This window comes from Thermobia domestica, chromosome 9, assembly GCF_964235325.1.
Source record: "Thermobia domestica chromosome 9, izTheDome1.hap1.1, whole genome shotgun sequence".
NCBI classification, from domain to species: Eukaryota; Metazoa; Arthropoda; class Insecta; order Zygentoma; family Lepismatidae; genus Thermobia; species Thermobia domestica.
Window position 1 is genome coordinate 65,318,446 of NC_137462.1, and position 23,043 is coordinate 65,341,488.

Sequence of the window (23,043 nt, forward strand, 5' to 3'; positions counted from 1 at the left end):
AAAAAAAGGAAAGGATTGAAAAGAACAAATATCTATTTTTTCTTCAATTTGTTTCATTCATCATATTTTACTTTAATTTATTCAACACTAGCAAATGGCACCATGTGTTACTACTGACAGTATTTTCGTTCCTCCTTCTGCGTGTGAATAGAATTAATCTGAATTCGAAGTCTCGGATGAAATTCTAACACCTCATATAGACTGTTAATGAGTCACCTCAACCCTTTTCTTCCTTCTTGGTCATGAATAATAATAATAATAAACACTGAAACACGTGTCTAATTATTTTAAATGAAAAGTCCAAATACCAAATTTCATATCTGTAACCTTTTAGTAATTACGAGATCTGGACATTTTATTATAATTACCACCCTCTTCCATGCTGAATTTCCAAAAATCCTTCGTTAGTTGTATAGTACGTAGCAAATCCTATGTACTGTCCACTAGCTTAAACGGTTTGACTTAGGCGTTGATCAACCAGACATTTAGACTTCCTTTATATAGAGAAATTAGCAAGATATTCCATAATCTGTATAATAATATAACTTGTATGAATTGAACCAATATAATTGCTTAATAATAATATTGGATAACTATCAAATAGTTGAAAATGCTCACTTTTAAACACCCTTGAAATTAACTTAAATTCCATACTGTTCCGATGATGTACTGTTATCATCGCACATTACACAAGAATCGTGGCAGTAGATCATTGAAGCGATATGCAATGTATCTGCGTTTAAAGAATGCTTCAAGCATGCTCTTTTCAACTATGACTTAATATAACTTGGTTCCGTAGAAAAAGGAATGATTCTTTGAAATTTAACAGAATTATTTAATATTATTTTCACAATCTGCTTATTTTTGTACATGATCATATCTATCATTTTTATTTTTTTTAATTTTCAGGCGATAACAATGAAACTAATGTTGACACAGAAGACACACACGATGAAAATAATGAAGTATCAACTAATGAGAAAACTAAAGAACAAACTGAAATCTCAGGTAGTGAAGATGAAGATGACGAGGAACCGGAGCCTGATACTACTCTGTTTGTAAAGAATTTAAACTTCAATACCAATGAAGATAAAATAAAAGAGGTACTTTTATTGATATTTGAGAGTGTTGTTCAGTGGTGAAATTTTTAATTCAGGACCGCGTGGAAGAATACAGCAATGACAGACAGCATTATACAATAAAATTGATTAGAGTTCCAGAGTTTTTTGCATTTAAAACACAGATGTTCTGAAACCAATGTAAAAGAAGTCATTAAATTTTTATATCGCTATAATAGAACCATTATAGGTTTTATTATATGACCATCTAATTCACTTTAAGCAATTATTACAAAAGGACAAAAAGTTTCCTTAATATGATAAATTTGCTCTGATGTAGAAGGAACCCAAAATTTATTCTTTAGTTTAACATTGTAGGAAATTCTGTCTCGTGAATCCTCTCCCAATTACAGGTGCAAATGCAAAGTTCGGTCAGTGACTACCTTAATGCCAACAGTGCAGACAAATAATCCCTTCCTCATTTCAATTACTGATTGATATATTGTCATTTCGTATGTTAAGACGAGTGTAATGAAAGTTATTATTTATCGAGTGATAAAAAATCGATATCGTTAAGACAAGTTTTCTGTAGAAGTCATTCAACCTCAACCTTATACTACCTAGTGATCAGACATATCAGCCACACCGGTATGACTGAGGATCCTCGGAATTAAATTCAGTTATATATACTTATATATTCCAGAATGATGATTACTTTTGAGTGTGACGTCCCTTTCATCACTGAGTATATATGGAAAACTTGAACTCTCGCCAAGAATGGAACCGAGCCTCCCGCGCTTAAATCCGAGCCTTCCGCGTTTTCGCGTATGAGTCAGTGTTTCCAACATTCGTCTAATAGCGTAAAGTTTGTCTAAGTAACAGTTCTGTAAAATATTGAAAGTTCGTTTAAGCTAAGCAATTGATCCTATTGTAGTAAGTAATCATATTGGTAAAACGGTCAATTAAAGTAGTGTGTGTATGTGTGTTACCATTTGGAAAAAATACATGTCAATCTGCTTGTTAATTGTGTATTTTACTACATATACAATACATAAATAAGTAACATTTTCTTCAATCAAAACAAAAACTATAAGTTATTATTGGCAACGAACAACATACATTTTAGTGCCACAAAAGTTTAGTTATTATTGGTAACGAACAACATACATTTTTGCTTCACAAAACTCTAGTTATTATTGGTAACGAAGAAGATACATTTGTATCGACTGATATATTTCCTATATTTGGATAAGACTTTAGTTAAATAGAAATTAAAATTTGAGAGTTAATGATAATTTTCGGCTTCATTAACCATACCATATGTTGTCGCCCTTCTAGTATCATAATCAGCTTTATGAGGATATATTTCCGTATCAGTTTCATCTTAAAAGGCCTTATCACTGCGAAATTAAAATACCGCTAATTTTACAGTAATTATGGGATATCTTCAAATAGATAAAAGATAATCAAAATGTGCAACAAGGTCTCCCAATAGTAGACAATATTATTTACATTGTGGAACATTTAGACTGAAAAAGAGAAATTCTGATGTTCTGAAGGGATTTTATGCTTCTTCAGGTTGGCAACACTAACTGGAGATCAAAGACAAAGCTTTTTTCTTTTCCAATCTCGAAATAGATCTCGAAGTTGCTAATTGTTTATCGTTAAAACAGACACGTGTGTGTGTTAATTGAAAGCTCCCTTAGGCCTGCCATCTACTGAGACAAGACATTTTTTTTGTTTTTTCTCAGTAAGGTGCTGCCATCTAAGGAGAAATAGTAGAGCTAAGTCTTGCCTTCCATCCACTAACAAATTTCATCATCGTCAGGATTAATACGACCCTTAATAAGGGATACGTTTTCATGACATCCACATGGATGTAACTGGTACGCAAGGTGTTAATTATTTTTTCTCCATTTTCTCCAAGATTAGTCATGAGCTTTTGTTCAGCTAAATAAGATATATCGATTTGTGTGTGTCTCATCTTTGAATATTTTTTTCCTGCTAAACGGTAACAATATTCTAGAATTACATTGTACTTATAGACTTCTTTTTCATGGACCCAGTACTACATGATAGAAGGCGGGTTCGCGGTTTATTTACTACGTTACGTTGGCTGTTTATGTCTATCTGATTAATCTTACATTTGACTCTTCAGAAAGTCAACTATATTACCTGTTAATATTATCAGAAGTTTTTTTTTTTAATTTTTTTTTTAAGTATTAGATGATAGTATTTTCCAACATTATTATATCTATGATTTCATTCGAAAATTGTCCAATTTCTGATAGTGCAAGTCAATTCCATAAAGCCATTATATATATAGGAAATATTATAGTATTAAATTACATTTAATATAATGTGTATGTGGGGGAAACACGACATACAGATACGTATTTAATTTTGTATTAGTTTGAAGTGTGAACCTAGATGAATTTTTTTCTAGGAAAATTATTTTATTGTTACTATACTTCAGACAGTGAATAAATAGTTTCTATTTATCATGTACATATTTGTAAGAAAAGTCACATAGAATACTAACTGTTGTGGAGCTCATTGCAAGATTATCAACTGAAAAAATAAGTTTGTTTTATTATTTCAATTATTTTGTCGTTCATAAAGATGTGTTATTTAATAGTGGCATTATAGTAGTTGCACTTTGCAGAAATTTCCGTAGTTATTGATATCCCATTGATTTAACAACATTTGATTCGTGATTCATCATTATGATATAAGAAGAGTTCATTTGAACTTAAGGAAATTTCGTTCAGTATCTAACTCACATAAAACCTGTGAATTTACGAATTGAGCTTAATTTAATTTAATGTTTCTAAACTATTATGTTTTGTATTTTTCAGCATTTTAAATCTTGTGGTCCAATCCACTACGTTATGATTGCAAGGAAAAAGGATACTAAAAACCCAGGGAATTTACTGTCTATGGGTTACGGTTTCGTCCAGTTTAAGAGAAAAGATAGTGCAGAGAAAGCCTTAAAAACGCTTCAGCATTCTATTATTGATGAATACAGCATTGAACTTAAAAGATCTAACAGAACTCTGTCGTAAGTAATGTGGATCATTCTTATAGCAGTTACTATGAAACAATAATAATAATGCTAATAAAAACATATTAGTGACACAATCACTAAGTAATCAAGTAATTTCTTTTTTGGTATCATTCTACGTAGATTTCTGTAATTCCTGAATTTTTATAGTTCCAAGCTTTCGACTTTCCGCTGGAGTCTTGGTCACGGAGGTTAAAAACAGGAAGAAAAAGAATAGAAATATCAAGGAATAAAAAGGAACGGAATTACCTTTGATAAAGTGCAAGGGAGTTAATTTCTTAGATTGGAGTTTTGCAAAAAGTCATAGCTGACACAAACAAAACTATTTCCAAATCTCTAATTTTAGATGATTCTTAAAATGTTTGATTCCGGATTATCTACTATATACGGCAAAAATACATAAGGCAGAAGTTCCTATTACTCCTATTATATCAAGTCAAACGTCATCCCACCTGTAAATTGTCTAAATGGCTTAATATCTTAATTATTTTAAATGTTTGAATATTCCCCTCTCTTATTGCTAGAAAAATAATTTCGAGGTTAAACAGCAAATATATAATTTAGTTAATACAAATAACATTAAAATGCCATCAATTGATGTAGCTGACATGTATCCGTCCATTCCTTTGCATATAGTTTTTGAATCATTTACTAACATCTTGTACAGTAAAAACTTTAGTACTCCAAAAGTGAATCAAATTCTCAGACTTCTTGAATGTCGCTTTAAATACAGTATTTTCTAATTTAAAAGTAATATATATCATGTTTGGGTATGGGAAACCCCTTATAAGCATTGTTAGCTAATCTAGTACTTCATATGGTTGAAAGTAGAATTTTGAAAGAACAGAAACTTGGTACAGTTCGATATTATAGATATTTGACGATGTACTTTTCTTGTACAAGGATGATTCATAACAGGTTTACTTATTAAAAGATTTAAATAATAGTCACAGGAATTTGTGATTTACTGTTGAAAGAAAACGACAGCCGTCTTACGTACCTAGATTTTAATATAAGACAGCATAACAACAAATTCATCTTCAGCAGGTACATAACCACAAACCAACAGCAGGTACACAGTACATTCACTACAAATCTTCATATTCAGCAGGTACCAAAGCAAACATTTGGAAGAACATGTTGTGTGCCATACGTGTTACTTCCTTAATTGCAGACAGTAATTGAATACCTGATGAAACTGGGTAGTTTGAATGGGTACCCAGCTTCATTATTAAATAATTGATATAATCAGGTCAAAAGGAATTTAAGTTCTGATAAACCTGAAACCGACATAAAGTATAAAAATTAAATTGGGTTACCTATTTTTCCCAGGTTTACAGCTGCATTAAATAGAATTTATACATAATACGGTTTTCGTACAGCCTTAAACCCCCCAGAACTTTAGAAAAAAACATCACCCAATTTAAGAGTTATTACACGGATTGCAATGAAAAATCGGGTATTTACGAAATAAAATACAGTTGTCAAGAGAATTATATAAGCAAAACGAAAAGAAATTTAAAAGTCTGAGTAAAGAAACACATTAGAGATTCCGAAGCGGAAAATCCAGCATCAGGTTTATCGAAACATTAAAAACAAACGCAACACAGGGTAGAAGATTCAAAAATTTTACTTAGAGCTAGGAAAGAAGTAAAGAGACTGGTTTTTGAAAATTTATTTTTTCATTTAAAAAGAAACAAAATCAAATCTAGATAAGGGATAGTTGGGTGACGAATGGGAGGGGTGATTACTAAATTTTCACAGCATTGGCATGACAATAAAAATAATAACATGAGTTAGCAACCTTCCAACAAGGAACAGGAAAGGCGCTCAAATTGACTCCATCATATTTTAATTCGCTTCACCTCATTTGGAGATCGTTGACGACTGGACAGCGTGTTTCTTGTATAACACAGCTTTTCCCTTGATAAGTCCGTTCCATTTTATTCCTTGATGTTGCTATTCTTTTTCTTCCAGTTTCCAACCTCCGTGACCAAGACTCCAGGGGAGAGTCGAAAACTTGAAACGATAAAAATTCAGGAATTACAGAGATCTGTAATGTGGAATGATAGAATTTCTGAGCGTGGTTTTATAATGTCTGAATTCCTTTTTGGTAGTTTTCCTTGAGATAACAATAATTTTGATTTTCGTTCGAGTACGATTGTAAAATAAATTATTTTTAACGATAATGTATGTGTCTTGAATTTTGGTATGATTACATTGCTTTATACACGTTTTAATGTCAAGTTAACTCGTAACTTACATGTTTATTTATTTATTTATTTTAAGGGAATAACTCAATTTAACATTATTTTACAGTGACTTATAAAATTATTTAGTTCTGATATTAAATTAATGAAATGTTGAGGATAAAAGAAACTACTATTGCTTTCTGTATACATGTCTTAAGGAAGGATTTATAAGGCTAAGTAGAATTAATTGTCAACTGTTGTCTTCACAGGCAAGACGTTGCGACAACAAGAAAAAAGGTAAAAGTTGGAAAACAAACTGGGACCAAAATTCTGGTGAGAAATGTGCCGTTCCAAGCAACTGATAGAGAAATAGTTGAGTTGTTCAAGTAAGTAATTAAGTTCTGTGAAGTATTATTATTGTTATTAGAGTGCTGCTCTACTGATTCTTCTGGATTCGTTTAGCTTCGAGATGGTGCAGAAGATTTCACCTTATTGAGTCAGCATCGTAAAGCAGTTCAGTTTTTTGTTTTCTTTCTTTTTCTTCTTTTTTTTTTCGCTTTGCTTAGCGTTGTATAATAGTTGCTATTTCCCCTGTCTTTTTCGTAAAATCTCTTTGTATTGTTTTCTTTCTGGACGTTAAGGTAGTTGTGGTAGGACTTACTCTCCTTTTATGTAATCTAGCTTTTAATAATTTTCACCAGAGTATCTACCTTGTGTGCGCTTTTCTCGACTTTTTATATTTATTTCACTGCTCCCTTTCATTATACGCACAGATCTACGTATATACACATTAAAGCACACACATATACAGGGTGTTTCAAAACAACGCCGACAAAGTTTGGGAGGTGATTCTTGACAAGATAAGACAAAAGTATAGACCAACCTGGGTGCACAAATGTTTTTTTTTTTTTTTTTTTTCACAGTTATAGGCTACCGAAAACGTGAAAAAATGAACTATAAAGGTCTATAGCTCCAAAACTATGGGACCTACCGTAGTCAGGTCAAGACCACTGAACAACTAATATGTGGGATATCGGAAAATACATGTTTCAGAATCCTGCGGTACTCATGCAACAATTTTTATAGAGGCAGTTTGGCTACGGGCATATAATTTGAAGTACTCACCAACTACCTCTATAAAAATTGTTGCGGAAGTACCGCAGGATTCTGAAACATGCATATTTGGATAGAGCACATACTAGTTCCTAAATGAAGTCTTGATCCGACTACGGTAGGTCCCATAGTTTTGGAGCTATAGACTTTTATAATTCATTTTTTCATGTTTTCGGCAGCCTATAACTCTGAAAGGAAGCATTTGTGCACCCAGGTTGTTCTAACATTTTGTCTTATCTTGGTGCCATGAATCACTTGCCAAACATTGCCGGTATTGTTTTGAAACATCCTGTATATATATATATACACTTAGTTTTTAACATTTAGTTTATTTACAGAACTAAACAAATATGTAGAATTTTGCACTAAGTTTGTTTCGTCTTTAATTTTGGCCAGACTCACAACCCTATTTATTTATCTAACTCTTCGCTTATTTACAACAATAAGAATAACAATTAAAGTCTCACCACTTTAGGCCACACCAAAGTTCTAAAGATATATTTATTTATGTAACACAATAACTAATTTTTATTATGCCGAAAGCTTTGTTCGTCTGTTCATATTATGAAAGATGAACTCGGACGTCGAAGAACTTACTTCTTATTTGTCCTTTTCTAACCCTGCACTATAAGGTGAATCATCCTATTAGAAAATAGCTGACCAGCGAAATCTATTCTTACTGCACACACGCATATACAATTGCTAAAGTTAAAATAACTAAATAAATAAATAAAATAAAAAAATAGTTACAAGCATTTTACAGAATATAACCGAACTATACGTAATATTATACAAAATAAACGTTTCAAAGTTTTCAATATTGCCAATACTTACACTAAGAACAAGTTGTTCCTATGCAACGTCTTTGAATTTAAATAGGAAAAAAGAAATACTGCAAGTAGGTAGAATTGACGTCAATGAAACCCAGACTTTTAATGAAACTATTAATCGCAAATTCCAGTTTTTATTAAAGTTGCCACCGTCCATATTTATGTAAATATGTTAGTGTACCTTTTCTGTTCGTGTTTCAATAATTATATATACAATCTGTGTGATAGTGCGAACAAGTTTAGTAGGCTAGCTAGATTTTAATAGAATAACTCATGTTACAGCACAATCTTAAAAAAGGAAATAAAAATGTGAGGTCTTCGATTTCAGCGTTCATCTTTCCATAATGTGGCCGATGATGAGACTAGAAATCACTCTCGAAATCATTTCATCATATTAAATATTACGGCGTAATACGAGTTAATTATTGTTATACGTTACCAAAATACGACCAGATATTTTTTTAAAATTATATATTGCATCTTTAGTTAAATTCCATTTCCTAAATTCAAAACTGATGGAGTGCCATTCCTATTTTATTCTAATTTATCATCGTTGAATTGAATTAAATTTATTCGTCATTTTGCCTATTGTATTGAAGAAGCATATATCTCGATACTGTTTGGCCCACTAGAGTTGATAATAGTGAAGTACGATATAGAAAACCAAAAATAGCGGCAGTAGAAATAGACAAGCTGAGCATACATCATCCATCTAAAAGTATCTTTGCCCCTAATAGTCCTTCATACATTGTGACGGTAGTGGGTTTTATTAATTATTATTATCACTGACGGATCCAGAGAAGAATTTCAGGCAGGTAAATATAAGTGTGTAGTGTAATTTAGCTTTCTAAGACCTGAATTATTCCTCTACTAATGAATTCATAGGGTTAGAAATTTCCAGCATTTCTTCCCTGATATATATTGCTTGCTCACAAGATCTTTGGATTTCCCCAGTTTTCCTCCCTGTTATTGTTCTGAAAAATAGAAGTGAGAGTTGAAAACAAAATGAAGAAAAACATCTTTAATTTAAAATGTTAATTTTAGTGTCTTCTCTTTCTTACAAGCTACAAAATTTAATACATAGATACTAATATATTACAGGTTTCAACCTACAAGCAATCAGTTTTAAGATAGTAGTATTAGTAGATAAGAGAATGAAAAGCAATATCTGATAAATTGTAAAAGTTTCTTTTGGTGTTCTGCAGAACGTTTGGAGAACTGAAGGCTGTAAGACTTCCTAAGAAAATGGCTGGAACTGGTTCTCACAGAGGATTTGCCTTTGTTGACTACTATACGAAACATGATGCTAAAGTAAGTAATGTTCTTAAATTTGATATTTCGTTTAATTTACTCGTTAATATAGCTCATGTTTACCTTGTTCACTTCTCGATTTCTCACGAATATGTCGTACCTAAAAAACACCTTTTTAATTTTCGTTTTTTGGAAAACACCCAGCATTATCGAGAGCAAAAAGTAAAGCTAAAAGGTAAAAAAAGAAATAATTACGTGGGATAAAGATTCATCAATACTACAAAAACAGCTCAAAACATTAAAATACGAGGCATGGCAAAAAAAAAAAAAAAAAAAAGAATGACAACCTGTTAATAATATACGTGGAGCAGTGGGGAGCGCATGCGCACAGACCATCCTTGCAATGTATCTTACGAACAAAGAGGCCAAATTTGCACGCAAGAAACATCAAGTTGTATAACAATAACAGAAAACTGCACGCTCTACACATGGCAGTTAAGATTGACTAGCTGAAATGGACACTGATTCCACAACCTTCCACAGAGTCCGGATCTACCACTATCAGAGTTCTATCTGTTCGGACGATTGAAGAGTCATCTGCATGGGAAACAGTTGCGAGATGACAAGTTCATTGGAGTGTGATTTAAAAAAATAAAATTAAATTAAAAAAAAAATTGGTCTATAGCTAGTACGTGTGCCCTTGGTGCACGTAGTTCCGGGTTCGATTCCCACTGGAAGAGCACAAAACTTTTACATTCATTCATTTTATTTTTGGTGTGTGAAAAAGTGATGTGATGACCAACTTCAAAAGTTTTACTCTACAAACGTGCATCCGTGTCATGGAAATAAAGATGGCTTGAATGTATTGAGCAAATGAATTATATATTGAGTGATATTTCCAAAGAAGCAATACAATATTTCATTTCTCTAGTGCTTATCATTACCGAACTTCAGTTGATTGTTCGTTTTGACTGACCTTTGTAATTGAGTAGGAAAGGCTCCTGTTTGTTACGATTTTATATAAAAGTTTTCATTAGGGTAAAAGTTTTCACTCATGCTGTACTTTACATCTGTTTGTACAAATTTTCATGTAAATTGTGAAAACGTATACGTTCATTTTTAACATTTGAATGTTCGGTCCGGAAGATCAGTTGAAAAATGTACATACAAAATTTGTGTGTACTAATTAGTAATGAAATAATTTAATTTTCCAGAGAGCATTTAAAGCGTTGTGTCAAAGCACTCACTTGTATGGCCGTCGCTTGGTGTTGGAATGGGCGGAAACAGACGACAGTGTGGATGAACTTCGTAAAAAGACTGCAGAACATTTTCATAATCGTGAGTATTTTGTGTCTTTTTAATTTGTTTTACTATACAGTGTATTAGTGTGCATTGTGTGTTTCATACTAAATGAGATGAAATTAAAGTTTCATTTTTGGTTATGGTTCATTCTTTTGGAATTAATGAATAAATGGAAAAATTGTTTCCTTGATACATTTGGAGGAAATAGAAATACTTGGAGAAGATTCAATCAAACATAAAGGTTTACCTGAATTGCATGTTCCAGGATTGAAGTCACGATCCTGTCCTTTAGAGTTGAGAGCTTTGCTACGAAACCCTCAAAAATTTAATGTAGTGTGGAAAATACCTGATTCCACATATTATGATAAGTATAACGACCTCTGAGTTATCTAATTATAATGCAGACGTTCTACGGTTTAGGTTTAATTAAACTTATATACCGTGTTCAGTCAACATTGTCGTGTAGTCGGGTTTCCAAGAATATTGGATGAATATGAATACCAACATGGAACGTTTAATAAAGATCCAGACTGCTTCCTTTTCCTTGAATGTTGGTTTCAGTTGTATATGTACCGGTATCAATTGGCCATGCAGGCTAATGGAAGCTGGATTGAAACCGTAAATCGAAAGGCAAACTGTACTTCTAGAAGTATGTGCGCTAATAATTTTTCTGATTTTTTTGATATATATATATCTTTTCTTAATTGAACTCTTTCACTAACTGATAAATAAATATCATATAAAGATCCATTAAGAAATTAATATGTGCTGGTTTGCTTTAATTAACCGTTGCAAAAGTGGTAAAATGACCTCGGTTTAATAATTCTTTAAGGTTTTAATGAGACATTATTCCAATTATCGGAAGAAACTTAACAAATGTTGGTAAAAACGTGCAATCCTATTTGTAACATGCGTAGGGAATACAGAGTCAAAAGCAGCGATAAATATTAGACTAAATAGTAGCTAAGAAACAACTGTTTCTTCCCTTTCTTTCTTTTTCTTTCTTCTCTTTTTTTTTTTTTTTTTTGTGTTATCACATGTGGGGAAAGTGCACGATAAAAATAGAAGCTCTTCGTATAAAACAATTAAATTGAATAAAAAACGTGAAATTAGTAAAGAAAACCGAAATAAAGTATATACTTCACGATATAACATTTCTTACCTTCTTATATGTTCAGTAGAAAAGATCCGAAAACTGAGGAGAATGTCAAGCTTTTATCGTGACAAATTTCAAACTTGAAAAAATTCACTGGATATTCATAACCTACCACTTATTCCTGGAAAACATCCGGGCAGGTGTTGGATATTACAGTGTCCAAGGAAGAGTGAACTTCGATGCGTGGTCATTAACTTTTCTTGGAATTAAGGATAGCATAGCGGTGGCTTATTAAATAATGTGCCTCAGTGCGACAAACTATAATTTATGAAAAAAAAAAAAAAAAAAAACTGTGTTCTATAAATACAACAGTCGAATCAAAGCAAATATTTCGCATCATGAGACACTAAAGTAGAGCAGTGGCTTCCAACCGGTGTGTTACACAGTCTCATAGGATGTCGTGAAATTTTAGAATTTCAAAATCATTAACATTTAATAATAAATTAAAATCGATCTTGAGATAAACTACGAGTCAACGATTCCAGGAGTAGTAACAATATTCAGTACTACATCGAGTCACTATTTGATAGGAACTTATTTTCTTTTACTATTGTAATTTATATTTTAATTAATAAAAAATCAAACAAGTATGTCGCGATATAGTGGGTGTTCAATAAAGTATATTGTCAGCTAAAAATGCTTGGGAACCACTGGAGTAAAGGATATTCGTTTTAGAAAGATAAGCTACAATGTAACAACATGAGGAAGTATAATGTAAAGAATAGATTTGTCAGGACACTATTGTACCATAAAAGATAGGTCAGAATTGTTAATACAAAGTTTGGGAGTGTTCCAGAGTGACCAAGATGTTCCATTTTTAACGGGATTGCTCCTTTTTTCTAGAAGTCGTTTTGTGTCCCGAGAAAATTGCAAATGCAACGCAAAATGGCCTTTAAAAAAGCGCTCCATTTTAGGTTTGTAGTTATGCAGTATACTAGTAACTTCTTGTGTGGACTTCGATATTTTTTAAAGAAATAATTATCTCTTCTACAAGAAATACAGGCATATTAACAATAATCAAAAGACTATTGATGCCCTTGATCCTGGTTCCTGTCAACTGTAATGTAAAATAAAAGGCAGTGAAAATGATAATTGGAGTCAAGTTAAGTGAATGAAAATCCGGTTATTTTCAAAGCTAAAGACCTCTTCCTCCTGCCATGAATAACGACTTAACAATGACTAATACGTAGTTGGATTGACAAATTATGCCAAATATCTCAGTATTTTATTTTCTAAACCTAGTCACCCTATTCTACTCGACGAAAACACGAAGAAAAGTTTGTGGAAACCAGTTTCTGTGTTACGAGCCTCGCAAAGGATGGAACTACATAGCACATTGTAGCTTTGAAGAAAGCGCTGTAGAAAATTTTGCAGAAGATCGTACCAGGACTGGCTAATAGTGCCTAATTTACAATTCTGGGAATACTTTCGAAGGAGTTACGTAAGAAAATACAGGATATCGAATAGTCTATCTAGCAAAAATATGGTAAATTCAAAGAGAAAAAATTAAAACACCGTGTTCACATCATTCTGAATTGGATATGAATATTAATTTCTCAAAAATTTTGTGCACCACTTACTCTGAAGCCAGTATTAAGTATGCAGTCGTCTTAAAGCATTTTCCAAAATATTGCAAGGCTTGTTACTTACAAGGAGAAGGCACACTTTGGTAAGTGAACCTCGGGGCCATTTTTTTTTTTTCCTTTTGTGAGGTGATAGTGCACATTTAAAGAGTTAATATTACGAACTGGGAGAGCGCAATGGGCAAAAATGACGGAGAAAAACCGTCTTAAAGTTTTCTACTCGACGCTTATATCGCGTCGCCAACTTATCAAGTGACGGCGTGGCAGAGTGAGAAGAATCAGCAACTCAAGTGCAAAGGGTCCTGGGTTCGATTCTCGTTCGAATCAAACTTTTCTTTCTTGTTTTTTGCTTCAACCAATAAAGTAGGCATTTGGAACTATAAGTAAAATATTAATTAACCATATGTTTATAATGAAGAAAACAATAGAAATTTTCAATCACTTGTAAATTCTTTTGATGTTTCATGTTAGCTAGGAACAAAATTTAATCTCTTCCGTAAATATTGTAGTTACTGCAGTCGTTGTGTAAAAAATGTTCTTGAAGCTTCGTGCCTACATCTGTTGACAATGTGAGAATTACAAGGGGAATGAGGGGGAAATTGCTTTGGTTATAGCAACATCCAGTATTAGCAAAGGGGATTTCCCCCCTCAACTCTTTTGTAAATCGCACACTGTCAACAGATGTAGACACGAAGCGTCAAGAACACTTATTACACAACGACTGTCGTCAAGAGCGCCGATCATGGGGGGCCGGGGGCCAGTCCCCCCAAGCTCATGTGGATCCCATGTATTTTTATGAATATGTGTTTCATATGAATTTTTTATTGTTACATGTATTTTTTATGAATGAACGTCCCAAATTTACAGAGAAATCGGCACCGTTGACTGTCGTAACCATAATACAACTCGTGATATCAGTATATTTACGGAATAGATTAAATTTTCTTGCTAGTTAACATGGAACATTGAAAGATTTTACAAGTAATTTTAAAATTGCTATTGTTTTATTCATTATAAACGTATGGTGAATTAATATTTTATTTATAGTTACAAATGGTTACTTTATTATTTGAAGCAAAAAACAAAACAAGGATTGACTCGAACAGGAATCGAACCCGGGACTCTCTGCATATGAGTTACACACTTTACTCATTTCTGCCACGACGTCACTTGATAAATTTGCGCATCGAACAGTATATGTGTCGAGTAGAAAACTTTTGAAGACTGTTTTTCTCCGTTATTTTTGCCCATTGCGCTCTCCCAGTTTGTAATATTAACTCTTTAAATGTGCACCACCTCCTTGCAAAAATGGCCCCGAAGTTCACTTACCAAGGTCTGCCTTCTCCTTGTTAGAAACGAAGGTGATTGCAATCTCTCTTCATATGAATATTTTAGCTTGTCCTAATAGCAAACGCTAAACTCTCAGCCTATGCATCACACTGATTTTACTAAGAGACAATAATGTAAATAAATATTGCTTACCTGTTTAACAAAGCCCCAGGCTGCGGTGGCTCAGTGGTAGAGCGTTCACCTCTGGTGTGTCGAGTTTCTGTTTCGATCCCAGCTCTCACCAAGTGGACTTTGTAGTGGACAAACACCGTGTGAGTGGGGTTTCTCGGGGTTCTCCCGTTTCCTCCCGATTTTATTCATTCCACCATTACATTAATTTCTCATCATGACCGTCTCCTATAGCCCAGGCGGCATAATCATGACATGTAAAAACTGAAAAGATTTCAGTTCATTTAACAAAATTCCTTAATAATTGCATTATATGGTGTAAAGTTTGGAGTGATTGGTGGGCAAACTCAAAACAAATTTGTTAAATGTAAATAATTAGAGCTTTTAATTATTAACTAGAGATTTTAACCTTAAGACTTGCCTTTAACTGAGCCTCTGTAACCTTGGGTACTCTCCAAGAAAATCTCCATAAAATTTGACGCAAAATTGTCTAGGGATCTCAAGAAGTAAAACAGTTATATAAACGCACCTATAAAGAGTATAATTGAATTCTGTTAGTAGGCTAATTGATATAGAAAATAATTCCGAGACAATTACGTTTTCTCTTTTTGGATTAAAAGACAATATATTTCAGGCAAAAAATTTCTTGTAGGCCTCATATCTTGAGAAGTACATATAGTGTAGCTAAACCGAAACAATCACTTAACTCAGTATGATGTGCTTATTCCGTAAAAAATACGAAAACTCGATTTAGGGACCGTTCAAAAATTTTGTGGTCCCTGATCCAAAAACTAATTAGCCAAGATCGCAATCTTTTGATTCATTTTTTGGATCATTCCTAGAATTCTTGTTGTATTTAAAGAATAAGAACAAAAATTAAAAGAAGACAATTATAACAAAAGCAAGAAAGAATGAATATATATATACACAGGGTGTTAATGAACTATACCGACAAACATTAAGAGGCGATTCCTCACATCAAAATAAGTGAAAAAGTCAATATGGACCTATGGCGAAAAGTTTCAGAGCTAGGGCTGTCCAAAATCGCGAGAAAGCCAAATTTCAAGAGGCCATATTTCGAATTCGAGAGACTGTGGATGGTGGTCCTTATCAGTCTAAAGGAAGTCACGTATACATAATCGAAAAATACATATTTCATTAATGGACAATATGTGTACAGATTATTCCCTACAGAGTGAAATTCCCAGACATGCCATCAACCGAATTTTGAGATATGCTCTGACATTATGATTTTTCCAAAGTAGGCAAACGATAAGCCTTGACAGCAATGAACACGGAATCCTTTGGCGCAATGTCTGAAGTGTTAAGGATAGTCAGCAGCACGGTCTCTCGTACTCGGGAAAACGCATGGTGTAATGTTTTCTTTCACGCTTATAAGTGAAGAAAACGTGAAATATGCCGTAACGAAATACATATTACACGTTATTCCGAACACACAAAAAACATGGAGCTGCCGGTTCCTAACACTTCCGCTTTCCCTCCGAAGCATTGGTTGTCCATTGTTGTCAAGGTTTACCTCCTGCCTATTTTGGACCCTTCTTGAAATCGGGTATATCTGAAAACTCTATTGAAAACATACCTGAGAATTACACCCTGTAGGGAATACCCTCTACACCTATTGACAATTGATGAAATGTGCACTTTTAGATTGTATATGAGTGACTTCCTTTACGCTGATAAGAACCACCATTAACAGTTTCTGGAATTCAAAATAGAGCCTACTGAAATTTAGCTTTTTCGCGATTTTGGACAACCCTAGCTCTGAAACTGTGCACTTTTCGCCATAGGTCCATATGAACATTTTGTCTTATTTTGATGTGAGGAATCACCTCTTACAGTTTGTCGGTATAGTTCATTAACACCCTATATATATATATATATATATATATATATATATATATAGTGCCGTAATACTATAATTAATCGAGAGGAAAAATAGTCTAGTTGAGCCGATTTCAACGACTATTGTTGAACAAATGATAGAAGTTGAGAATTCAGAATTCTTATAAATATTCAGGATCAGGAAGAGAAGTTTCCAAGTTTTGAACAAAAATTACTTATTGTTCAGCTAAGTCGTCATTTAGATTCTCCTATCATTTAAGGAGTCTCTAAGTTCCCTACAAGTAGCTTGGTTTATCATTTCAAATCCTGACTATCACTTATCTTAGGTCGAACTCGAACCAGTTTGATACTATAACTCTATCAAGAGCTTCCTGTCGTACTTCGATTGATCCCTAAAAGTTTAGAAAAAAATATATCATGTAGACTCCGGATCACCATTTAGATCGGTCTGTTGATTCTAAGTCCATCATTTAGGGCTATATCTTTAATCATTTAGAGATTCCTTACAAAGTTATTAAGATTAATTTGTTGAGAACAAAAGCAGAAAATCTAGCATAAAGGACGCTCTCCGGGAAAGCCCACGTTCCGACAGTGAATGAAGCATCAACCTACATTCTACATGCCTCTCCTACATGCTGTTAGTAGCCTAAAGATGATGTAGGTGGGTGTGTATCGCGACTTTTCTTAACGGAATATATTTACACGCGGATCTGTAGTTGTGCAAATATAGAAGAAAGAACAGTAAATTAGAAAATAAGAAATTGCGAGAGAAAATGATTTACTTCTAAGCTTATGCGACAAAACCAGGAAGAAACGCCTTTGTCGCTCATGCTTCATGCTCAAGTATTTACTAGGAAGGACCACAGAGGAAGGGTTGTTAAATCCAAGTAAGAGTTGTCTGTTATGTGTATCTTATCTACCAGACTAGGCTTGAACCTGCAATTATATACCCGCTACGAGAAGAGCGACCAGAAAGCACTAGGAGGCGAGTGGAACGCCAGCTAGTGGGAAAATCGAAAACAAAAGCTTCAGTTATCGACTTAATTTCTAAACTGATACCTTCAAGGAGTCACATTGATACTTCTCAAGGAGTCACATTGAGTGTATTTGCTTTCTGTCTCCTAAACTTTTAGAGTTTTCCCATGTAAAAGAACTATTATCTAAGTTTTTTTTATCGTATTAATAAAGTGTAACTGTATATTTCTATGTAACCATTTCTTCATAACTCTTTTATTAGATAACGTTTTAATCGCCTCATGATTCTGATTCAGCACCATAAATATTTACTTGCTGGGGATCGGTTAATGTTTTTGTTTCGTACGATCGATTTTGTGTTCAAGTTTCACACCCAGCCGTCTTGATTGAGTTTGTCTTTCGTTTTTCCTAATTCCTAACATGTAGATGCTGGGATAGTGCCTTCATTACTTAATGGATTTCATTACTTCATTACTTAATTCATTACTTGTCCTTATACTCTGACCGGCTTGAAAATGTCCTTAAATATTAGTGTAACCAAAATAACTTCTTTCTTTTATTTTAAAGCTTTAAGTCATACATGTTTCATGTAAAATCTGAATGATTACAATAAGAACATTAAACAAGCAAATAAATAAGTACGTTATATCTTAGTTTAATCTTGCGCTTGAACAACGAGAGTACACAACCTATGGAATGAATTTTCAGTATTTTTGTAACTATTGGATGCATTAAAGCACTTAATTTCTATTGATTTATTGTTTTCTTTTTCTTCTTATTTGCAGATCCAAAACAGAAAAGGAGAAAGGTCTCAGAGTTTCCAGAACTGGGTGACAGTGACTAATATATTAAATCTAGAAATTGTATTTTTTTATATATATATTCTAAGCAATACTATGTATTGCTGTAAACGAATTGTGCAGATGTTTTTGTAATTAAAGAAATAAACATTTTTTAAAAAAAATTATTAGAAGTTTAGAGTTTCGATGTTCGGAAATCAGATACATCTTTTTTTTTATTATTATTATTCTCTTCCATATTAATCTAGAAAGGGCCTGAAACCAGTGGCGGCTCTTAAGGAAAGTAACACCCATAAAAATTGTAATTTTAACGCTACATGATAAGGGAAGAAAGTTTACCTAATGTTCTAATTCTTTTTTAACATCTTTATGAAGATGCATCAATAAAATTTAAATATTTACCGATGTGACTTTCCAAGAGCCGCCACTATCTGAAACGAAACACAAAGAGCAATGAGCCGTGTATATTTAAGAACGTCACCTCTTGCTTTTCCCATGTAGTGGTATGTAATTAATTTAAACCCAGTTTTCCTTTTTTTCGTTTGTTAATTTTATTCACACATTTATAGCAAGAGTTGTGCATCCAATATTTAGTCGGTTAGTTGAAGTGTACAGGTCTCCCATCGTAGAGATCACTACTAAGTGATACAGACAATATGGTATTGAGTATTTTAAATACCTTAAGACAATATGAAGGCAGTCGTTTGAGAAATAAAACAATGAAGAAAGAAACATTTATTCTTATACGAATTGTAAGTATTAAGTGATTTAATTTTTTTTTAAATAAAATAAAAAGAAAAAAGCTGGAACTGTAAGTGTTAACGATAATTTGCATCCAATAGTGCTTGCGTGGTAAATTTATTTTTGATTATTAAAAATAATTGCTAGTAACCTAAAACGAAAGTTTTGGGGTTTGACAATATCCATGATCATTTATGGGTGGCGAGACATTGCAGTTTCTGTGCATGATGTAGTATGAATATTTTAAAGCCCAGATAATGTCACTTCTGTGGGTGCATACAAGAACCTGATATGTGACATTTTTGTGAAAAGTGAGTAATCACCATTCATGAAAGCTCCAGAGTTCATTCGATTTCCTGAAAACTGTAGAGTTGTGGGAAGTTTACAAGTCTACCAAAAGCTGGCGCGCACATCGTATTAGGAATTGGAATTAACGCTTGTAGTGTGCAAGAACGTGATGTGTTCTATCTGCATTTTACTCTTCTTACTCTTGATGCAAACGACATTCTTTTGGCCACAGTGACAAAGGGAGATGAAATAGAAAGAAGAAAACAATTATCGGAAGTGAAAGATGATTGTACAGGTAACTGATGTTCCGTTTAATAATTATTTTTAATAATATTTTGTTGTTCTGTGTTCCTGCAAACAACTCACTAAAAAAGTACGAAAGCGTTCACACACTTTCAAATATGCTGTATCCTTTGAAGAACAAACATTTCCAATTTGTTAGCAAGCTCTAGCCAGCATTTTTGGCATTAAACTTGCAAACATAAATTACATATGTGAGCTCTTAATAAAGAATCCCCAGGTGCAGATAAAAGAAGCAAACATGACTCAGGACCAAATCGTATTCCCGAAGAGGCAAAAGAGCACATTAGTAATTTCATATTCAGTATTCCAAAATACGTAAACCATCATACACGTCGACACAACCCTAATCGATATTATCTCTTTCCCTGAATTAAATGAGAAAATGTTCTACGATATGTACGTCCAGTATGCTACAGAAAGAGCCATTCCGCATTTTCAGGGAGATTTTCGTGAAAGATCTTAATCTTTATCCCAAACTGAATACATGCAAAACGTGTGATAAACTTGCTATCGACAACAGTGCAGGCTTTCCAATGCTCCTATTTTTCCTATATATTTGCGTCTCTTCCTATAAATTCCTATATTTCCTACATTTTAACGAAACCTCCTATATTTTTGTGGCATTGCTACTTCCACTTGTGAAAATAACATAAGGAAATAAGGTGTGGATGGTTGGAGGGCCTTTTGTCTCCACAGTAGGGTGGTTTAATGGAGACTCTTCTGTGTTTCGTCCTTTCCTGCTCATTGTCTAAAGATAATTACATCAAACAATATGCAGTTAGCGCAAAAAGTATTCATACACCTACAAAATGGAACAAAAAATAAACTAGTTTCGTCATATTCATTAAAAAGTTGTATGAAGTGGTGATTTTAAAGATTCATAAATAATTATATCAATACTTTTTGCACTAACTGTAGGCAAATAATTGTAGAATATGTTACACATAGTCAAATCTTACCTTAAAACCGCCAGCTGCAGAATGTTTACATTTTAGATTTTATTTTACATTTCAGATAATTGTTTCAGGAAGGTGCAACTGTATTTCTGCGTCTTCTCCATAGCGTTTTCAGTATTCCATTGTCATTTCTGCATTTTCTATACTAAGAAACTCGTAAAAAATTTTGCAACGAGATAATTACCCATTTAGTTATATTTAGAATGGAATGTATGTTCATATAACAATTGGTGTAATTTGCATGTTCATTTTTTTTATTTCTACCTATTGGATAATTGAAATGTTCCTTTTCCACAGCTTCAGGAAACCTCCTATATTTTTTTTCGTCGTGATTTCCTATATTTTTTTCATTAGCATTGGAAAGTCTGACAGTGCAAGGGATACAGATGCACGAAAGAGAAGTGAACAAGAAAGGGAATTTCACTTAGGAAAAGCTGAAGCCGATCAAACCCAGATGGAACATGATTTTCGTGTTGCAAGAGAGAATCCACATGTATGGAAAATTGCTTTTGATGTACTGTACAACAGGCACTGCCTACACCTCAGTAATATTATTGCCTACAGTAGGCAACTTTGGACATATAATCTGGGAATGCATGACGTAAATGGAGAATCTATGCACATCTGGCCAGAAGATGTAGCCAGCCGAGGTTTGCATGATGTAGTCTCATGTCTAATGGCCTATATAAAGAATAATAATGAAGTACTTCAAGCAAGAAGGAAACTAATAGCCTGGTCCGATTCTTGTGGTGGCCAGGACAAAAAAAAAATATTATAGTATTCTGGTACCACTTAGTTCACGACCTAGGGATTTTTGATGAGGTATAACACAATTTTCTGTTAGTTGGTCATACTTTCTTATATTGTGACAGGGATTTTTAAATTATTGAAAAAAAAAAAAGTTACAACAGCAGTATACATTCCACATCAGTGGGCTGACATTATTAGAACTTCTAAAAGAGCGAAACCTTTCCAAGTAACAGAAATGACGAGAAGTATGTTCTTTTTCCTTCCTTCTGTTGTTTCATCATTAGTCTTCTGCATGTGTTCAAGGTGAACGAGTTTACGTACAGAAAGCTTTCAAAATTAGAATTACCAAAGAGAAACCTGGTATTGTCATATCGCTTACTCCTACTCTGATATAACTGATTGATAAACAATCAGCATCTCCAGGCACGGCAAGCGCCCACGTCAAGGAATTGCCTGCTCTGTACTTCAAACGAAGAAATTTGTCTGCTGCGAAAGTAAAGGATTTCACTTATATTCCACCAGAGTTTTGAGACTACTACCAAGGTATTCAGTGTGTGACTCCATCGCCGAAGTAGGACCGCGGTGGCTCAGTGGTAGAGCGTTCACCTCTGGTGCTTGGGATCCCTGGTTCGATCCCAGCTCGCGCCAAGTGAACTTTGTGGTGGACGAACACCGTGTGCATGGGTTTTCTCGGAGTTCTCCCGCTTCTTCCCACTTTCTTCATTCCACCATTTCATTCATTCATTTCATCATCACCGTCTCCATTAGCCTAGCCGGCATAAGCGTGGGACATAAAACTTAAAAGATTTTTCCATTGCCAAAGAAATTGCGGTTTTCTGCAGGTCAACACACCGAAAGAGATTTAGACGTAGAAAGGGAAGTAGAAACCCTAGCAGAGGAAGTAATCAAGAGTAGTGTCACTATCATGTAACATATCAGGTTTCTGCACACTAAGAACTGTATGATAAAGATGCCATTTTTCTTTCCTATTATGTACGTAATGTTTTCGAATATAACCAGACAGCGATTTGTGAATATTTTGTTATGATCATTTATTAAATACTGAAACTACACTGTAATGATCAAAGCAATAAATGTAAGTGTTATAACCCGAAAACATTCCAGCTTTTTATTTCACAATGCTTTAATTGTAACATATCAGGTTCTTGCATACACTCACAGAACTGTCCTCAATTTCCTTAAGAAAGAAAAGAAAAGAAAAAGCATCAATCGGTTTGCTCTCACCATGTTGAATCTCAAAAACTTTGAGTTTCGCCTTATATGTAGTTAATTTCGACCGATTCAGGTTAATATGTTTCAGTTGTTCATAAGTGAGCACCTGGATTTGATTTTGATTTTA

General features: G+C 33.6%; 1 protein-coding gene across 1 annotated transcript in view; it reads left to right on the forward strand.

Annotated features, from left to right (window-relative positions):
- Positions 1-18,787, forward strand: part of LOC145694706 (putative RNA-binding protein 19) — a 58,712-nt gene extending 39,925 nt beyond the window's left edge. Inside the window, exons 12-17 of the mRNA XM_081771232.1 lie at positions 910-1,103; positions 3,917-4,119; positions 6,584-6,700; positions 9,463-9,568; positions 10,723-10,846; positions 18,631-18,787. Of these exons, the coding sequence (XP_081627358.1) occupies positions 910-1,103; positions 3,917-4,119; positions 6,584-6,700; positions 9,463-9,568; positions 10,723-10,846; positions 18,631-18,689 (803 nt within the window). The 3' untranslated portion in view covers positions 18,690-18,787. The remainder of the gene's footprint in view (positions 1-909; positions 1,104-3,916; positions 4,120-6,583; positions 6,701-9,462; positions 9,569-10,722; positions 10,847-18,630) is intronic.
- The last annotated feature ends 4,256 nt before the right edge of the window (positions 18,788-23,043 follow it).